Source organism: Bubalus kerabau, chromosome 13 (assembly GCF_029407905.1).
Source record: "Bubalus kerabau isolate K-KA32 ecotype Philippines breed swamp buffalo chromosome 13, PCC_UOA_SB_1v2, whole genome shotgun sequence".
NCBI lineage: Eukaryota > Metazoa > Chordata > Mammalia > Artiodactyla > Bovidae > Bubalus > Bubalus kerabau.
Window position 1 is genome coordinate 10095411 of NC_073636.1, and position 21893 is coordinate 10117303.

Here is a 21893-nt window from a genome sequence, read left to right on the forward strand (position 1 = left end):
TGATGTTCCATTCAATTTCCAGTTGCAATTTGATGGATGAAGTAAATTTTAACTTTTTGTACATTGTTAAAATAAAGGAACAAAGGGGGTGTTAGTTTTCAAGACACAAAATTGAGTCACTGATTTAACATCAGATATCTGTGAGCTGTTAGGAGTACCCCATGTCTCTTCTCTGGTACCAGTTACTCTAGAAATGTCTCAGAGAAACTCCTTACATGCAGAAGCTCTTGAAACAGACAACAGAGACCATGCAAACATTTTACTTCTGAAGTGGCATTTCCTTATTCAGTAATAACCTACCAGATTAGTTACATTGGCCTCACTACTGTCAACTAATTATAGTTTATTTCTGCTGCATTTCCAAGTATGTAAAGCTAAAAGCAAGTGACTGCATGCAAATTATACTGTGTGAAGCTTTTTGGGTCATGTTCAAATACTAACAGTTTTGATAAATATATTTGTTTAACAAGGGTAGGACAAAGAGCTCTCTGTTTACTGACGTACTTTATTGTCATTCCACCGTACACCTCTCGTGTGGCTGTTTAATAGAACATAAAAGCCTAGGTATCCTGGTGGAATCTCAGATCTTATTTATAGCTTGCTGCAAAGTGGCTTCTTGTCATTTATTATTTCTTATTTGATTTATACAACATCTTTCCACCAAATTGCCCATGGGTTTATTTACATAGAGAGTGCATTCACAAACACACATACACACACTCACATGTGAGAACTTTACTCAGTGTTCTCATAGAGTTAGCAGTATAGCACCAAGAGTCTGTGAGAGGGTCTTCCGTTTATTTTTTGTTCCGAGACCATGTTCTGGGAATGCATTTGCCATATTTCCTCTCACTTTAGGTATCTCTTGTTTGCCCCTAGGTGGATCGGATCATCTTCTGTGTCTTCCTAGAGGTCGACTTCAAAATCTACAAAAAGAAAATGGGCGAGTTTTTCCCGGCAGGTGAGTAAAGCAGTTTGTTTCCTCTGAAATTGGAAGGTGAAAACGTGAGGGCATCACTTGTCGTTCTACTACTTTATTTTGCCGCCTACATAGTGTTACAAGTGTGGTTTCCATACACCAGTCACACCTGACAACTTGTGTTTTCCTTGCTAAGATCTAAAGGAGGCGACAGGAAATCCAGGCTTGATACCTCCTGCTCCGGCCAGGTGACTGTGTTGTCTTGGGAAACATGGTTCATCTCCTGAGTCTCAGCCCCTCACATCAGAAGTGAGGGGCTAGACCAAACGATATTTTCTCTTGCCCTAAATTTCATGTCCTGTGATTTCTTCCCCACACTTTTAAGTCATCCAGGTCTAGAAATTGTACGAAACCCATTAATATTTGTAGGCATGATGCAGATTATTACTGCATTCCATCCCTCTTCTCCCCAAATTGCAGTGGAGAGAGCAGTCCTTTCTAGGGCAATCTGAAAAAGGTAAGCTCTCATCTTATTTCACACTACTTTTTAGAAAGTAGGAGAAACCTCAGGTTATTAAAGAAACTTGAGTAAATGATTTACATCCATTGAATGTACCATTAACTGTTCTTGGTCCATTTGAATATCACCCCCACTATCCCTCTTCCAGCCTGTGAATACCTTGCTATTTTCATAGTTCCGCTACGTCCCAGCACCCTATGTACTTTTTTTCAGCCATAGTAAAGAAGAGCTCCCAGGTAATTCAAACTACCATGAGCAGATGAATGGATAAGAAAGCTATGGTACATATACACAATGGAGTATCACTCAGCCATTAAAAAGAATACATTTGAATCAGTTCTAATGAGGTGGATGAAACTGGGACCTATTATACAGAGTGAAGTAAGCCAGAAGGAAAAACACCAATACAGTATACTAACACATATATATGGAATTTAGAAAGATGGTAACAATAACCCTGTGTACGAGACAGCAAAAGAGACACTGATGTATAGAACAGTCTTATGGACTCTGTGGGAGAGGGAGAGGGTGGGAAGATTTGGGAGAATGGCATTGAAACATGTAAAATATCATGTATGAAACGAGTTGCCAGTCCAGGTTCGATGCACGATACTGGATGCTTGGGGCTGGTGCACTGGGACGACCCAGAGGGATGGTATGGGGAGGGAGGAGGGAGGAGGGTTCAGGATGGGGAACACATGTATACCTGTGGCGGATTCATTTTGATATTTGGCAAAACTAATACAATTATGTAAAGTTTAAAAATAAAAAAAATAATAAAAAAAAAAAACCTACCATGAGAGTTCCAAAAAATAGCAAGGAGAGATAAGAAAGTCTTCTTAAGTGATCCATGCAAAGAAATAGAGGGAAAAGTCAGAAAGGGAAAGACTAGAGATCTCTTCAAGAAAATTAGAGCTATCAAGGGAACATTTAATGCAAAGATGGGCACAATAAAGGACAGAAATGGTGTGGACCTGACAGAAGCAGAAGATGTTAAGAAGAGGTGGCAAGGATATATACAGAACTACCCAAAAAAAGATCTTCATGACCCAGATAACCACGATGGTGTGATCACTCACTTAGAGCCAGACATTCTGGAGTGTGAAGTCAAGTGGGCCTTAGGAAGCATCACTACAAAGAAAGCTAATGGAGGTGATGGAATTCCAGCAAAGCTATTTCAAATCCTAAAAGATGATGCGGTGAAAGTGCTGCATTCAATATGCCAGTAAATTTGGAAAACTCAGCAGTGGCCACAGGACTGGAAAAGCTCAGTTTTCATTCCAATCCCAAAGAGAGGCAATGCCAAAGAATGCTCAAACTACCACACAATTGCACTCATCTCACACGCTAGCAAAGTAATGCTCAAAATTCTCCAAGCTAGGCTTCAACAGTACATGAACTGAGGACTTCCAGATGTTGAAACTGCATTTTGGTAAGGCAGAGGAACCAGAGATCAAATTGCCAACATCTTTTGGATCACAGAAAAAGCAAGAGAATTCCAGAAAAACATCCACTTCTGCTTCATTGACTACGCCGAAGCCCTTGACTGTGTGGATCACAACAAACTGTGGAAAATTCTTAAAGGGTTGGGAATACTGGACCACCTTACCTGCCCCCTGAGAAACCTATATGCAGGTCAAGAAGCAATAGTTAGAACTAGACATGGAATAATGGACTGATTCCAAATTGTGAAAGGTGTACGTCAAGATTGTATATTGTCACTCTGCTAAGTTAACTTCTAAGCAGAGTACATAATGTGAAATGCCAGGCTAGATGAAGCACAAGCTGGAATCAAGATTGTGAGGAGAACTATCAATAACCTCAGATATGTAGATGACACCAGCCTGATGGCAGAAAGCAAAGAACTAAAGACCCTCTTGATGAAAGTGAAAGAGGAGAGTGAGAAAGCTGGCTTAAAACTCAACGTTCAAAAAACTAAGATCATGGCATCTGGTCCAATCACTTCATGGCAAATAGATGGGGAAGCAGTGGAAACAGGGACAGACTTTATTTTCTTGGGCTCCAAAATCGCTGCAGATGGTGACTGCAGCCATGAAATTAAAAGACGCTTGCTCCTTGGGAGAAAAGCTACAACAAACCTAGCTGCTGCTGCTGCTGCTAAGTCACTTCAGTCGTGTCCGACTCCGTGCAACAAACGTAGGCAGCGTATTAAAAAGCAAAGACATTACTTTACCAACAAAGGTCCATATGGTCAAAGCTATGGTTTTCCCAGTAGTCATGTATAGATGTGAGAGTTGGATCATAAAAAAAGCTGAATGCCAAAGAATTGATGCTTTTGGTGTTGGAGAAGACTCTTGAGGGTCTGTTAGACTGCAAGGAGATCAAACCAGTCCATCCTAAAGGAAATTGGTCCTGAATATTCATTGGAAGGACTGATGCTGAAGCTGAAGCTCCAATACTTTGGCCACCTGATGTGAAGAACTGACTCATTGGAACAAACCCTGACGTTGGGGAGGAGAAAGGGATGACAGAGGATGAGATGGTTGGATGGCATAACTGACTCATGGACATGAGTTTGCGCAAGCTCTGGGAGGTGGTGATGGACAGGGAAGCCTGGCGTGCTGCAGTCCATGGGGTCACAAGGAGTTGGACACGACTGAGTGACTGAATTGGACTGATGAACACTGTGGTGCCTGCCTTTCAGAAAGATTTTTTTGAGGTTTTCATGTCCATCTCAAGTGGTCTTTCATCTAACTAGTGATTCTGGCAGGTAGGAAGGTGTGAATGAAGGCTGCTGGTGCCTGTCACCCTCTTAAGCAACCTTTCATAGCCTCATCATAGACAGGATGCCCCTTCCACCCTCAGATCAGGATCGGTTGCCTAGCTACAGAAAATGCTGGAGGTGTTCCATTCTGTGCAGATGATCAAGATGGGCTAAGTTCTCCTGGGTGATCTGAAGTCCTCCGTAATGTTATACTTGAAAGGTGAACCTGCTAAGTGTATTTCATTTGGGACTTTACTAACTGGAACATAACGTCAATCCAGAGAGACTCCCATGTGACGAAGAAGATCAGAGCTGTGATCTTTTTTCTCTTTTTCCTCCTCCTCCTCCTTCCCCTCCTTGTTCCACTTGCATTCATTTTTTCAAACAACTCAGTATTTTCCAGAATATAAAGCACATAATAGCTGTTTAATAAGTAGTTGCTGATATGAGTTGAATTTAATAAATTCTTCTCTCCATAATCTCATGGCTTCTTTCTGTTTCAATCTCCTTGTTCCATCTTCTCTATTTCCTATATAATCACAGTGAGCAGATTTCTGTATTTTAAAGTCTTCTTAAAAGAAAATGTCCATTCATGTAAAAAATGCAACTTGCTATGGTATGTGATTGTAAATGTCTTGTCAACACCACAGCATATTTTATAAGATTTTATAGATTTCGGATTCCTTGATATATTTGGCAATAATGACATCATATTCATTTTTAAACCTCTGAAAATGAAAACTTGTTTTCACTCTAACATATGAGAAAAAAAAAATAATTGTATAAGTATAATGCATTGCTGTTAAAACAAATCTATCCATCAGCAGGTGTTTCCAGTGATGCAAAGCCAAAAATCATATTACAAGTTTTAAAAAATGGGACAGTTTTAGTGGTCTAGAACGTATTAATAGCTATGCAAATAAATTATTGTTTGAAAATTGCTACTTTAAATAAATCCAAAATACATCTTAGCACTCGAGCGAGTGAAATAATAATAAAATCATTCTCAGTTTCACATCAGTGCTTTGAATCATGCCGTGCTCATGAAATTATTTCTATTACATATTTATAATAGTACGTACATTTTTAAACTAAATGTCAAAATCCTCCAATATTGTTCAGTATTTCTGCAATGCTGAGGCATCAGCCATTTGTAAATTCTAAATATGAAATATGAAATAAAAGTAACTCCTAATGGAATATGTGACTGCTAATATAGATGATATACATTATCTGTCCATAATTTGAATTTATGGTTAATTCATGACCATACTATCTTTGATTGGAATATAATTTTTCTGACTTGCACATACTCCCTGGACTGACTTCAGATTATCTAGCTAGTCTTCTTAACCCTTCCCAATGCAGTAATGATCATAGTTTAGGAGGAAAAGTCATTTTAACGTTAAACCAGATCTCTGTGTTTGGGGATACTGTGGTCCCATGTCTTTAAATTTCATAATGGAGACTAAGGCAAAATGAATGAGAAAACAATAGAAGTTAGACTAGAAATGATCATAATAAAGATACAGCACATGCATAACTACAGCTTGATGTTACTAACAGGCATAATAGCTAACCTTATGGATTGCTTTCTATCAGTCATAAGATACATAGATTAAATCAGTTAAATCTTCATAAATCTGAGAAAGTCAGCACCATAGAAGCCCTACTTTTTTGATATGGAAAATGATGCACACTTCAGAAAAGTGAGACATTCAGCTAGGGACTAACAGAGCTGTATTTTAAAACTGAAAATACTATCTGTCACCGCACAAGTAATAAGAGGGTCTTCAGAGAAGGCTGGGGTCAAATCCTAAGAGGCACCTGGAGCATCGAGAAAGTCTCCCCGATTTCATCTGATTCTCATCACTTTTCAAATCTGCTAGGCTTCTCTTCCTTCTAATATCTGAGTTTTTCCTCATGAAACCACTCTAATATGAGTCAAGTTGGTACCATATTATAGATTTCAAAATCAAATTCCATCTAACTCATCCAGGTCGTGTGGTGCAATTTTCTGTAGATAAACGGTCACTAGTAAGTCAAAGGGATCACGGGAGAAGATGGAAAAGTGTCTGTATTAGTTTATCAGGGTTGCCATAATAAAGTGTCACAAATTGGATGGCTCAAACAACTGAAACTTATTTTCTCACAATTCTGAGGACTAGAAGTTCAGAATCAGGGTGTTGAAGGGGCTGGTTTACTTGCCAGCCTCTCTCCTTGGCTTGTTGATGTCTTTTTCCTGTGTCTTCGTGTGGTCTTCCCTCTGTGTGTCTTTGTTTCAGTCTCCTCTTCTTACATGGACATCATTCATATTGGATCAGGGTCCACCCCAGTAAATTCATTTTAATTTAATTACTTCTTTAAAACCCTATCTCCAGGTAGTCACAGAGAGTTCAGTTCAGTCACTCAGTCATGTCCAACTCTTTGCAGCCCCATGGACTGCAGCACGCCAGGCTTCCGTGTCCATCACCAACTCCTGGAGCTTACTTAAATTCATGTCCATTGAGTTGGTGATGCCATCCAACCATCTCATCCTCTGTCATCCCCTTCTCCTCCTGCCTTCAATCTTTCCCAGCATCAGGATCTTTTCAAATGAGTCAGTTCTTTGCATCAGGTAGCCAAAGTACTGGAGTTTCAACTTCAGCATCAGTCCTTCCAATGAATATTCAGGCCTGATTTCCTTTAGGATGGACTGGTTGGACAGATGGTTAGGGCTTCAAAATATGAGTGTTGGGGAGACACATTTATCCCTTAATAGAGCCCATCAGGGAAATGCATTAGGAACTTTGGAAAAAAGAAACCAGCAACAGGTTTTTTTGAACGGTTTTCTGGCTTTCTGTGGGTGAAGTACACATGACTTTTTCTTTCTGGGAGTATTTGTTAGAAGTCTGGTGTGGCGGCTTATGGAATTATCATACACTTTAGTTGCAAATAATTTATAGTTACATGTGTCATTTCATAGCCTACAGCAAGTAATATTTGTATGATTCAAGTCAGAAATCTCTTTGTTCTTTACATAAAAGGTTTGGATTTTTCAGTGGGTAGGATTTATTTTGTGTAATTTTCAGTGAATATAAAAAACAAAGCATAAAAACACAAGTTCTGATCTTGAATGTGGAAGTCAATTTTTTTATTGGACTCTTAAATCCTAACAGAGAATTTAAGGACATTAATTTTCCTCATAATAAGAATTCCGATTCTCAGTTTTGAGATTAGATCAAAGAATCCTCATGTTGGAAACTTGAGAGATAGGGTCAAGTCACCACCTTCCCTTTTTTGGGAGGGAAAGTCAAATTTCTTTACTGTAGGGTTTCCCAAATAGTGGTGATTTTGCCCTTCCAAGAACAATTGGAGACATTTTTGTTACTCACAACTAGAGGAAGGGAAGTGTTACTGGCAACTAGACAGTAAGTGCCAGGCATGGAACTCAACCTCCTGTGATGCGCGAGACAGCCTCACAGCAAAGCCTTCTCCGACCGCAGATGTCAAGAGTGCAGAAGCTGAGAAACTCTGCTCTACTGTGACCGTCTCTCTCTCACCATTCAGGCCACCAAAGCAGGCTTTGCCTTTGGATCGGATTTATTTCTACTTGCTAATACCTTACCCAGACTTAGCTGGATTCTGAACCTGTGCCTTCACCCTGACCTTTGGCTCCCTAGATTCACAACCATCTCCTGGTCTAGTCTTCTGGGTTTGCCTTCTCCCCATTCACTCTGGACCCACAGATTTCTTTGTGGGTCTTTCTCTGCTGCCCCCACCCCAACTGCCTGGTTCTTCCAGCCCCAGCCCACTCCTGGTATCACTCATTATTGCTACCTAGGAGATCTAATGTAATAATCTCAGAAAGTGTGGTTAGCTGTTATGTAGTTTTTATACACCTAATGAATAAGTGTAGAGGTGAAGCTAATAGGCAGAACAAGGAAGAACAAATTCACCAATTATTCTCTCTACATACCTCAAGCAAAAGTTATGATTTCTTTGGCTAAAAGTTTTCACTTTTATCAGTGACCATTGGGTTAGTGACCATTCATTGACAATATTACCTTGTGAGCTCACAAATATATTTGATATTAGAAATCTTGAATCCCCTACCAGTATCCAAACTCAGTTGACTCATTCACAAAGAAACTGACTAAAAAAATTTATCCATAGTCTCTTTATTGTTTGACCCTGAAAGTGATTAGATTTCTCCAATTTTTCTTCCAAGTAGGAAATTTATATAGCTTATACACAATATTCATGTTGACTTATGCAGAGTTAACTATAATTAAATATGTACCTTTCAAATAGTAAGTAGCTGAGAAAATTAATAAAACAGAAAAATGATTCCAGGATGAAGTTGTATTCTTCTCAAACCTGCCACTTGTCTCTAAGAGGAAGATTTGCTTTAGACAGAAAATTTCATTTGTGTTTGAGTGTGACTCAAAAACTATTTGAGAAAATCAAATAGAAAAGAGGCTGAAAATTTCACTCTCTTTTTGATAGACATAGCAAAATAATGATCCATTTGACCCACCAATATATTTGGGAGGCATTTCCAAGTACAGAATAAAATGATAAACTTTATAAAGCTGCAAAAATATTCAATGCCTTAAAAATGAGCTTGAGAAATATATTTGTATTAATATACACATATAGAAACGTGTATGACCTGTATAAAGTTACTAGTAGATAAAATTAATAGACATAGAATTATGAATGTTTATAAATTATGAATTTTACTAGAGATGATTTCTACCCTTAAATATAGATTTTTCTTTGTTGGATATAACGCAAAACCATTTGAATGAAAAAGTCAAAGCATAAGTCAGGTTTGAGAACTCTACATTGGCAACCTGCTAAAAATTAAACAGATGACAGTGGTTGCCTAAATTGCATAGGTTTTATTCAAATATTGACAGACATATTATTAATTTATTTTATTTGAGTGTGCAGACATATTTAGGTTTCATGAAGGAAACCCCAAATATAGATTTTGATGAGAATTGTCATATCTTTTAACATATGACTATTATTTTCTAAACACAAGTCAAGAATTTTCTCAATCAGGTTCCAATTATTTCAACCTCCTTGCTGCTACTGCTGCTAAGTCACTTCAGTCATGTCCGACTCTGTCCGACCCCATAGACGCCAGCCCACCAGGCTCCCCCATCCCTGGGATTCTCCAGGCAAGAATACTGGACTGGGTTGCCATTTCCTTCTCCAATGCATGAAAGTGAAAAGTGAAAGAAGTCGCTCAGTCGTGTCCATGCAGCCTACCAGGCTCCTCCATCCGTGGGATTTTCCAGGCAAGAGTACTGGAGTGGGGTGCCATTGCCTTCTCCGTCAACCTCCTTATAAACTTCCAAATATAAATTAAATTCTATTAATACAAATACATCTTTCATTAATTTTCCTGACCATGTGTTTCTGTCATTTATCTCTGTCTAAATTATATACATTCTTGCAGTTTGTCTTCAGCTGAGTTTTTATGTTATGATTTCTTTTTTAACCTTTGTCTTGTCTCATCAATGGAAAGGTAAATTTGGAGCAAATTGAGACCATTTCTGATATTCTGTTGTACTTCCATAATCTGGAAAATTTCAAAATATATATAGTAGGTGTTCATTAAACTAACAAAAAGCTACCATGACCTTTTAAGCTAAAACAAATAGCTCAGTTGGTAAAGAATCCACCAGCAATGCAGAAAGCCCTGGTTTGATCCCTGGGTCAGGAAGATCCATTGGAAAAGGGATAGGCTACCCACTCCAGTATTCTTGGGCTTCTCTTGTGGCTCAGCTGGTAAAGAATCTGCCTGCAATGCAGGAGACCTGGGTTTGATCCCTGGGTTGAGAAGGTCCCATAGAGAAGGGAAAGACTACCCACTCCAGTATTTTGGCCTGGACAATTCCATGGACTATACAAAGTCCATGGGGTCACAAAGAGTTGGACACAACTGATTGACTTTCACTTTTCACTCAAGTAAAAGATCTCTTTTTTTTTTTTTTTCCAGAAATCCTAATCTAGATAAAGGAACAGCACTTCTTTTCATATATTTTTTGTCATAAGGGAAGAATATTTCTCTAAAAATATCTTTCTAAAATATTCTTTCTAAAAAGAATATTTCTCTAAAAATATCTTTCTAAAATCCTTGACTTGGTATATCCTCTAACAAATGAACATGATTTTTTAAAATTTATACCTGAATCTATTCTTCCAAAACTAAGAAGAAAAAGGTACAGTCAGCCCTTCATATTCACAGCTTCCATATCTGTAGATTCAACCAACCTTTTTTAAAATATAAAATTTTTGCAAGTCCTTCAAAGCAAAACTTGAATTTGCTACATGCTAAGCATTTACATAGCATTTACATGGTATTAGGTATTATCAGTATTCTAGGAATGATTTAAAGTATATGAGAGGACAGGTGTAGGTTACATGCAAGTAATATGCCATTTTGTACAAAGGACTTGAGCGTCCCTGGATTTGGGTATCTGCCTAAGATTACTAGAACCAATCTCCTTCAGATACCAAGGGTTTGACTGTATTCACCCAACCTCTTTTTCATCTCCCTTCTCACTCATAAGTTTTTCTCATACACCATCAGTATTATATGTCTCCTATGTACCCAAGACTTTGATCAATATTGCATTTAAAATACAGTTCTCATAAGATCCTGAAGTGGCAAGTATTATACACAAGAGTTGGAAGACAACATCAGCAAATAATCAAGTACAACACTCATATAGTCATAGTACCAGGAATTCTAGGCAAATACATATGAGGACCAGAGTGGGTAAGCTAAGTTTCATGAAGATTCTAGTACCTGTAGTGAGCTTTAAGAGATGAACAGAAGGGAATTCCCTGGTGGTCCAGGAGTTAGGATTCGTGCTTTCACGGCTGAGGACATGGGTTCAATCCTTAGTGAGGAACTAAGATCCCTCAAGCTGTGTGGCACAGCCAGAAAAAAAAAAAAAAAAGGATGAGCAGGAGCAGAGATGTGATGTCAAATGTTGTGTAAGAGACAGAGGAAGAAGGGCAGTTCAGATGGGAGAATCAGGGAAAATAAATAAGATGCTTCTATCAAACGTGTGAATCCTTGACTCAGAAATGTTGACACCGTCACCATGTAATAGCTAGTTGGGCCTGAGAGTAAGCCTTTCAGTGGGATTAAGAAGGGTTATTTCATTCCTAACTAGAGACTGGCCTTCCAACAAGAATCCTATGGCATAGGTTCATCAACTGATTTTTGGGGGATAACAATGAACAGGACACTGAAGAAAGCTCAGCTGATTGCCCAAAATCATCTAGATGGGTATTTCTAACCTCAAATCCTTCATGCTATGCAACACTTCTTCCCATAACAATTCTGAAAATGTGGGCAGTTGTTCAAAGCTAGATTTTCTGCTAAGAAAGTCATATGTTATCTATTTGTTGTAATGGCGCTAGAGTTTCTGAAGTGCTAAACATGCCTCCAGCCACAGGGCATGCCCACATGTCCTTTTCCTTCCTCTTCTTATCTGCTTCCCAGTCATCTGTTTTCCAAGAACATCAGTGAAGCACGGGGCACCATAATCTGCTATGGTTTACTTTACTCTTGCCATATCAACACAGTGGTCAGAAGGCCAAGTTTGAAGGCCTTGGTGGTGATAGGCATGGTGAAGATCTGAAAAACCTAACTAATAACTAATGAAGAGCTTGGTACATAGTCAAAGCCATCTGCTTGTTGGAAGAAAACCTCTAGGCTTGTCATCACAAACAGTCTCTGTTCCTGAGACAGCCACCTCAGAACTGTGGGACTTTGTGTAGGTTTTTTAATCTTTCCACGCTTCACTTTTATCCTGGGCACAAGCAGTAATGGGACATTTCCAAACAGAATGAATAACAATGTAAATGAATATTCAGAGAGATGTCTAGACCAAGGATTATGCATTTAAAAGATGCCTGTTTACTTCTTCTTATAATTTTAAAAGGAGGCATTTCAGTCATTGGACCATGTTTTAAAATATATATAGCTTCTAGAAAATAATATATAGAAAACTTCTTATTGTAATATAAAAGTAGCACAGATTTGTAGTAAAAAAAAATGTAGAGAATCCAAAAGAAAAAATACAAATAATTTTTTATCCTATAGTTCAGAGATGAATTAGATTTCACTGTTTATCCTTTAGGTCTTTTAAAATGCAAAATGAAAACAACCAAAAATGCAGTCTTATAACTCACAATGTGTCACATACCACAGATCATGAACATTTTTTCATGTCATTATATATTGTTCTGTAACAAGGAGATCCAACCAGTCCATTCTAAAGGAGATCAGTCCTGGGTGTTCTTTGGAAGAACTGATGCTAAAGTTGAAACTCCAGTACTTTGGCCACCTCATGCGAAGAGCTGACTCATTGGAAAAGACTCTGATGCTGGGAGGGATTGGGGGCAGGAGGAGAAGGGGACGACAGAGGATGAGATGGCTGGATAGCATCACTGACTCGATGGACATGAGTTTGAGTGAACTCTGGGAGTTGGTGATGGACAGGGAGGCCTGGCATGCTGCGATTCATGGGGTTGCAAAGAGTCAGACATGACTGAGCAACTGAACTGAGCATAATCTTAATGAACCCAATGTTTACCCAAAATCGTATTGTTGAACTGTGAAAATATCATTGCAAATTATTCTCTATTTGTTGATGAATGACACTTATAGAAGCACATCTTTATAGGTAAACATTGGCATATATCCACAATTTTTTTAGAATACTTTTCTAAAAGGAGTATTACTCTTTCAAAATGCATAAAAAATCAAGATGCTCCTGATAGTAATCGTCAAATTGGCCCTTGTGTTTACAAGCCTGTGAGTGAGTGGTGTGTACTCAGGAGTCACCATTCCCAGAGGCAAGCATGTGAACATTGACACCTCACACTGAACAGCCTTTCAGGCTAATGTCCTTTCAGGCAAATGTAACAAAAATCATAAACAGGAGGCTCATAAACGACAGAAGGTTATCTCTCACAGTTCTGGAGGCTGGAATTGTGAGACCGTAGTGCCAGCATGGCCAGGTTCTGGTGAGAACCCACTTCTGAGTTGCAGGCGGCTGTTTTCTCATTGTGTCATCATGTGGTGGAAGGAGAGTTCTCTGGGGTTCCTGTTATGAAGGCATGAATCCCATTCATGAGAGGTGCACCTTCACAATTAATTATCTCCCAAAGTCTTACCTCCTAATACCATCTCACCGGGGGCTAGGATTTCAAAATATGAATTCTGGGGGAGCACAAACATTCAGTCCATTGCACAGAATTTGTATTCTCATAAGCAGTATTTAAGATTTTACTATTTCCTTACTCTTCCAAGTGGTATACATTCTCATGTTATCAATTTTATACATGAATTAAGCTAATTAATGGATAACAAAGTGCATTTCTTTTATTAGTAGTATAGCTAATCCCTTTTTCAGTTGTTTATTATGGCTCTAAATGTCTTACGTGAAATGGCTAATCATATCTTTTGCACATTTATACTGACTATTGCATATTTATCCTTATTGATTTGTAAGAACAATTTATATATTAAAGCTGTTAATCTTTTCAAATGTATGTTGCAAGTAGCTCCCCAGTTAGTCATCTGTGTTTGTGATGTTAGTTAGCTATTATTCTTTTATGACCAAAGCAGAGAGGAAAGGTAGGCATAAAGACAAAAGAAAGAGGAAAGGAAATGTGAAAAAGAGGAGGGTGGAGAATGGAAAGGAGGGAGGAGGGGGAGATGAAAGAAAGAATGAAGACTAAATAAAATAAAGCAAAGAAGAGACTTTTTATACCAGAGAATGAAGTTGAAAATTAAAAACTCAGGAAAGACCTTGATTTTAAGCCTAGGTACTTGATCCCATAGGAAATCACTATATCTAAATGGAGTCATTCTTAGTTCTACTCCTCAGATACTTTGTATGCAAAGCTATCTGCTTCCTGATTTACTAGATGTGGGAGGAGGAATGATGCCTTAAACCCCCCAAAGATGCCTTCAACCCCAGAATCTGTAAATAGGTTAACATTGCAGAGGGGAGATAAGATTGCAAATGAAATCAGGGCTGCTGATTAGCTGATCTTAAAATAGGGATATTATCCTGACTTATCTGAGTGGGCCAATGTAATCACAAGGGTCCTTAAAAACTGGGAGAAGGAGACAGAAAGAAGAGAGTCTGAGGGAGACCTGACTGTGGAATAATGTTCAGAGAGATTCAGCCTGGCTGGCTTTCGTGATGCAAAGGGGGCCGCGAGCTGAGGAATGTGCATGGCCTCTAGCTGCTGCAAGGTTGAATGTACAGATCCTCCTCTAGAGCCCGCAGGAAGGATTGCAGCCCTGCCAACACCTCGCTTAACCCAGTTAGGTCCACGTCTGACTTCTCATCCACAGGACTGTACATAATAATCTTCCATTGTCGTAAGGCACTAAGTATGTAGAAATTTTTTACAGCAGCACCAGGAACTAATCCATCAGTTGTCTTTGAATAAGTAAAGGGAACTCAAGCAAACTGTTGACCCGGTCTGAATTGCACATTGTTTTTGTTTAAAATGGCACATTCGGTGCATAGAAAAATCTACAGAGTGAAAGAACTCGAAGTTTTCTTTAATTATGGATATTTACAGGGACTTGGCACTTTTGTGCTCATTTGTACATTTTTAATGTGCGGGTCACATTGATGCTTAGAATTATGCAAGACCTGCTTTCTGTAATGTGCATAAAGGAGTTGACTGCCTTCTTAGGAAATGGGGTCCTAACCATTTCCACTTGATGGGCCTCAAAAGCTACAAACTCATTTTGCCTTCAATGAAAATCCAGTGAAGTGTTCCTGTAACCAGGCAACCCAAATGCAGGAACAAGCAGCAGGCCTAGACAGAAAGCAATCGGTCTCTTCAAAGGGGAAGAATGTGCAGTGTGTGTAGCAAATGCTGATAAACAGCAGAACAAATAAAGACCTAAGGACACAAGCCTTGACTAAGCAGTTTGATCTCATTAGGGAGTTCTGATCAAAGAGAAGGCAAAACGCTGTTGGCAGAAGGGTGGATGCTGTAGGCATCTGCACAAAAAACCCCTACAAGGTGCTTTAGAAAGACTCCTCAAACGTCCTGGGTAGACTGCTTTCTGCTGTGTAGTTGAAAACATTGAGGCAGGTGTGGGAAAAGTAACAGTAACTTTTGAGAATAGTGTATAAATGAAATAATTTCTAATAAGACACAGAAGTAAGAATAAACAATAGAGTAGGTGAAAATCCTCCAACCTACATGACACCGTATGCGTAGACCTGACTTGCGCCCTCAGCCACATCTTCTTTTCAAATTTATTTTACTGAAGGGCAATTGATTTACAAAGTTGTGTTCATTTCTGCTGTACAGCAGAGTGATTTAGCTCTGCATATACATATATTATTTTTCATATTCTTTATTATAGGATGTTGAATATAGTTCCCTGTGCTATTCAGAGGGCCTTGTTGTCTGTCCATTCAATATATAATAGTTTGCATCTGCTAATGCCAAGTTCTCACTCCATCCCTCCCCCACATCTCCTTCCCTTTGGCAACCACTAGTCTCTTTCCTAGGCCTGTGAGTCTGTTTCTGTTTCAGATAAATTCATTTGTGTCATATTTTAGATTCCACATGTAAGTGACATCATACGGTATCTACCTTTCTCTGTCTGACTTGGTCTGTCCATGTGGCTGCAAATGGCATTATTTCATTTTTTTATGGCTGTGTAGGCAATGACACCCCACTCCAGTACTTTTGCCTGGAAAATCCCATGGACGGAGGAGCCTGGTGGGCTGCAGTCCATGGGGTCACAAACAGTCAGACAGGACTGAGCAACTTCACTTTCACTTTTCATTTTCATGCATTGGAGGAGGAAATGGCAACCCACTCCAGTGTTCTTGCCTGGAGAATCCCAGGGATGGGGGAGCCTGGTGGGCTGCCGTCTATGGGGTCTCACAGAGTCGGACACAACTGAAGTGACTTAGCAGAAGCAGCAGCAGCAGCTGTATTTCATTCAAGAGACCCCTTGTTCGAACCCTGAGTCAGGAAGATCCCCTGGAGAAGGGATAGGCTACCCAATCCAGTACTCATGGGCTTCCCTGGTGGCTCAGATGGCAAAGAATCCGCCTGCAATGTGGGATACCTGGGTTCAATCCCTGGGTTGGGAAGATCCCCTGGTGGAGGGCATGGCAACCCACTCTACTATTCTTGCCTAAAGAATCCCATGGACAGAGTAGCCTGGCAGGCTAGTCCATAGGGTCACAAAGAGCCAGACATGACTGAGTGACTAAGCACAGCACAACACAGTATTTCATTCATCCGGTGATCGAAATTTAGGTTGTTTCTATGTGTTGGCTATTGTAAATGGTGCTGCTATGATCTTTGGGTTGCATGTATCTTTTTGAATGATAGTTTTGCCCAAGTACATGCCCAGGAGTGGGATCTCAGCCAAATATCTCTGAAGAGGTATCTATCTCCTTCACTTGCTATTTACTCGGCAGTCCACAGCAATCATGCGGTTCTCTCTACCCTGCTACAGCCACTGTCCTTGTGGAGGTTATCAAAACCTGTTGGGTGGGTGGAGGGTGGTTATTGAAACCAGTGAATATTTGATCACATGACTCCATGTGACCCTTTGCAGCCTTTATCTCACCTGCCTGGGCATCCTTTATAACGTGTTGCCCTTCTGTCTCCACTTCTCTCTGTATCCTCACTGCACATGACCATCTCCAGCCAAGAGTCCCTCAGCATCTCTCACTCAACACATTTAAAACTAAATCCAAAGTCTCCCCTTCCCCATCGCCCCACTCCTGAACCCCATATCTCAGGGATTGGTACCATCATGTACCTAGTTGGCCAAGCCAGACATAGCAGAACCATGCAGTTTTCTGAGCAATGCCTTTTACTTATTGATTTATTTATAAATGAATGAGCTTTGAGTGCTCCTTTAGGTAAATGACCAGGTGGGGGAAGGAGAAAAAAAAAATTTTTGACTTTTAAAAAAAACTCTCTCCCGTCCCTCTCAGTGACCTTCCATAAAGTAAATTTAGCAATGTGTTAGATCCAGGGGGCCCCGGTTTTCAATGTAACACAAGATACTCACTCTGTGAGGAATTCATCTTTATCAGTCTTTCCTTGCTTTCAATTTCTGCTTTGTCAAGTTTCCCAAGAAGCCATGAGGATACCCTTATCTTTCCTACTTCATGGAAATCCTGAAAAGTTTGGAGCATTGTGTTTTTGCTAATGCTATCTCCTTTCTCTGCAAATGCAAATTGCTCCTAGAAGCCGTGGATAATGAATTATTTAAAAAATAAAGGATAAATAAAAAGCCTGTGCTGTGAAAATTAAGCCTTAGGAGAGAGGACTTGGGTGCTCATGAAATAAAAGCCGAGATCACTGAAATTGTTCTGCTTTACAGACTTGCCCATATGCGGGGGTGACCCTGAAGTTTTGATGACAGTGTTGTATTATCTATTTCACGTGCCTGTAATTTGTTTTCCCCCCACCTCCACACACCCCCTGCCTGGGAGTGGAGAGGCTGCCTTAATAGTCCATGAGGGTAACTTTCCTCTGTAACACACTCCTTTGTCCATGCAACCCACAGGTCTCTTTGAATGAAGCTGGAGCTTCAGTGGACATGTGCATGTCCATCCATGTACATGTCCCTCAGCCAATCTGAAGGTCCTGGCCATGGATCATGATAACCATGCCTTCCACCTATGTGTTAGCTGGGTGATTTCAAGCACATGTTATCTTATGAGGAGAAGAACTGTCTCTCACTCCTAGAAACCATGTGGTTTGGGCATCCCTTACCAGCATCAGTATTGGTTAAGCATCCAAGTTAGCTTAGCTTGGATGTAAAGTGAGGCAGCTACTGCTTTTGAAAGATTCTCCTCCAGTACACAAAGAGTACTTTGGAATATCAGCTTACATGAGCATCACCTGGAGGGCTTATTAAAACACAGAGTGATGGGTCCCTCCCCGAGAACTTCTGATCTTTAATGGGACTCAAGAACTTGCATTTCTAACAAGTTATCCAATGATAATGCCAATGACGCTGCTGGTCCAGAGACCGCACTTTAGACTGAAGTTCTGTGGGGTTTTGTAGTTTGTCTGTTTGTTTTCTTTTTACTTCCCTCAAAGACTGCATTAATTGTGAGAACGCTAGGTAAGTAGAGAAGTAAGAGGCAAGCCCCAAGTCCTTGCAAAACCTGTGTTATTCAAGGAAGCGTGGGACCATGTGTTACTATTTACCTTCTCCAAAGACAGATATCTTTAAGCCAACAATCTTTCATATTAACTCAGTCTCCCATAAAAGATAAAGTAGATAGCTGTGAAAGTAGGTAAAATGCTTCCTTATGAAGGGGTTTCTGAAATGTATAAAGCTAGGTGTTACTGAAAGCTAGTTGTTTTTCATACTTGTATTTGATCTAAATAAGAACTTTAGTCATATTTGTACTTTCTGTGAAGAATTCAACAGGTCACTCTGACAGTGAAGTGAATACAAATTGTATCCATTATGAAACTCATATCAAAGAGGCCCCTTAGGATGAAACTGAGCCTTGGTCTCTGGATGCCCTTGGCAGAGGAAGTGAAGTGAAAGTTGCTCGTCGTGTCCGACTCTTTGCAACCCCATGGACTATACAGTCCATGGAATTCTCCAGGCCAGCATACTGGAGTGTGTAGTGGTTCCCTTCTCCAGGGGATCTTCCCAACCCAGGGATTGAACCCAGGTCTCCTCATTGCAGATGGATTCTTCACCAACTGAGCTACCAGGGAAGCCCTGGCAGAGGAAGGAAAGGGGATTTTCTGGAGTTGGCATTTCTGAACATACAGAATAATACCAGCTGATGGATTGCTCTCTATTTTGAAATGGTATCACTTTGGCTGAGAACCTTATATTTTATTTTTGTCCTCTAACAGAGAAGTAGGATGCTTGAAGACCTGTTAAAAAGGGCAGCTCTCTGCCCATGCTCCAAACATGTCTTAACTTCTTTCCAAGTTTGAATGGTATTACTCCCATCTCCATAGACTATCATTTTCTTTTGTACATTGTCTTTTGGTTCCAGCTTTTGCTTGGAAAAAAAAAAATTATTGCTAGAAATGTGTTGAATAAAAATGCCTCCAGTGAGCACATTACGTAGAATAATGTTGTACTTGTACTAAACTGGATTTCATTAATAAGTAACAGCACATTAGGTGCTTTGCAGACCAAAGGACTCTTGCTTGATTGTAACACGAATACCAAAATATGAAAGTATTTTTAAAGGAAATTTCTCTCATGAAAAAACAAGTTATCACTCAATGGATGGTATGTTACTTCTCTGCTTGAAGTTGTTTGGTTCTCAGGATACACTTTAAATGCTTCAACCTGGTGTAATAATCAAGATTCTTCAGAGAAACAGAACCAACAATATAGATATGGAAAGAGATGTATTATAAAGAAATGGCTGCCACAGTTATGAAGGCTAACAAGTCCCAAGATCTGTGGTGGGCAAGCTTGAGAACCAGGAGAGTCTATAGTGTAGTTTCAATCCAGATGCTGACAGGCTTGAGACCCTGGAAGAGCCCTTGTTCCAGTTTGAGGTCAAAGACACAAGATATTCAGTGTCTCAGCACAGAGGTAGGTAATCTGGCAGAAAGAGTCCTCTCTTACTTGGGGGAGGGTCATCCTAACAAACTGGATGACATCCATGGGGGGACAATCTGCTTTACTCAGTCTATGGATTCAAATGTTAATTTCATCCAGAATCCTCCTCCCAGACACTCTCAGAATAGTGTTCGTCAAATGTCTGGGCACTCTATGGTCCAGTCATGTTGACACATAAAATTAACCACCATATTCAGCATGGACCAAAGAAGACCTTTCAATAGTAGTACGGATCATTTTATCCAAAGTTCTGTAAATTCTCCCTTTAGCCATTAAGAGCTAGTTTTATTGCCTTCAAAGCATCTTGAGTGGTCACATCCAAGTGTTTTTAGCTGCATTTCCCTCTGCTTGAGCTCCATTAACCTTGTCTTACTTTGAATACCCAACCCCCTCCCTGACTCCAGAAGCAGACTTGAAACAAAATTCAAGTGGAAATCTTTACACTAGCAGGGGAGTGAGAAATGTCATGGAATTACCCTCCAGGTAATTCCCTCTAGGGCAGCCTTTACAAAATGACTGGCAGGATTTGCATACAAGGCTTCCAGCTCCCTTGCTTTCTGGTTTTGCTTTCCTATGCCACCCATCTCTTTATGAGGTCTTTGAGGGAGGGGAGTGTCCTCTTGTATCTCCAAAGCCTCCCATGGTTCTGGCACACAGTATTGGCCAGTACATGGTTAGATAGTACATGTAGTAATAATGATGACATGATGACAGTGAGAGCCAGTATTTATTGAATGTTTCTTCTGTATAAGCACTTTACATGTATTACCAACTCTAGAAGAATGGTCATTTTATCATCCCTATGCTATCAATAGAGTCTATTTCAAATATAAGCTCTGAGGTCACATTTTTTGAGAACCCTTCCCAGTAGCCTTGACTAGAAGCATCCATCCCTCCTCTGGCACCTTTTGTAATGGCAATGACTACTCTGCATCATATATTTGAATTTCTCTGCATGTCTTAGTTTCCTTACTCTTGATAAGTTTCTAGATAAGGTTTTATTTAACTGTCTGATTTATTTTTGTGTTTTCTATTTTGCCAAACACAAGCCTTGCACATAGTTCCGTTCAGTTCAGTGGCTCAGTCGTGTCCGACTCTTTGTGACCCCATGAATCGCAGCACGCCAGGCCTCCCTGTCCATCACCTACTCCTGGAGTTCACTCAGACTCACGTCCATTGAGTCGGTGATGCCATCCAGCCATCTCATCCTCTGTCGTCCCCTTCTCCTCCTGCCCCCAATCCCTCCCAGCATCAGAGTCTTTTCCAGTGAGTCAACTCTTCGCATGAAGTGGCCAAAGTACCTAGTATGAGCCTTGCACATACTAGGCTACCAGTTAGTGTTTATCAGAAAGACAAGTGGATACAAGGGGAGCAATCAGAGAGATCTTTGACATTTCCTTTATTTTCCCCTAGAAAATATAGTCTTTTCCATCCCACTCTGAGATTCCAGAGGGTCTGTTGTCATAGAGATGATTCCATATATTTTAGGCAGTTTTGGAAAAAAAATTCTATTTTAATATATTAAGTTTAGAAAAAAATATGTGAAGGGTTTACTTTGTAGAATTTAGGTAATCATTTGGTTAGAAAACCACATTTCCAAGAAATAGCTATTCTTCCTCCTAAAATTATATTCATAAAAAGAATGAAAAAAAGAAATTATGTAGAAAATCACAACTGTTTCTAACAATCTGAATGAAAGAAATTTTACTTCTTTGAAATGTAACTGTGGCCATCAAGGATTATCTGTGTAACACTTCAAATTAAATGCATTTTCCTCTTCTGCTATTATATCCCTGCTGCTGCTAAGTCACTTCAGTCATGTCCGACTCTGTGCGACCCCATAGACGGCAGCCCCTAATCTTCATTAATAATTAACACTTTGAGAAATGGTATATTGAATAAATCTGGCTAGGAAGTTGCAAATCTTGACTGAGTCCCTTTGCTTACAGACCATCCTCTAAATACATGCTGTCCTGATATGCAGGAAACACTTAGAAAGTATAAACTAGGAATTCTCCAGTTTGGCTAATACAAAATGAGATAAAAACAAAACAAAAATCACAAAAATTTAATTCAGCAGAAATTT

The 21893-nt window shown here is 39.7% G+C and overlaps 1 protein-coding gene across 1 annotated transcript in view; it reads left to right on the plus strand.

The window, feature by feature from the left end:
* The first annotated feature begins 898 nt into the window (after nucleotides 1-898).
* LOC129625309 (ADP-ribose glycohydrolase MACROD2-like) overlaps nucleotides 899-21893 on the plus strand; it is a 221215-nt gene continuing 200220 nt past the window's right edge. The window contains exon 1 of the mRNA XM_055543450.1: nucleotides 899-961. Coding sequence (XP_055399425.1) covers nucleotides 940-961 — 22 coding nt within the window. The 5' untranslated portion in view covers nucleotides 899-939. The remainder of the gene's footprint in view (nucleotides 962-21893) is intronic.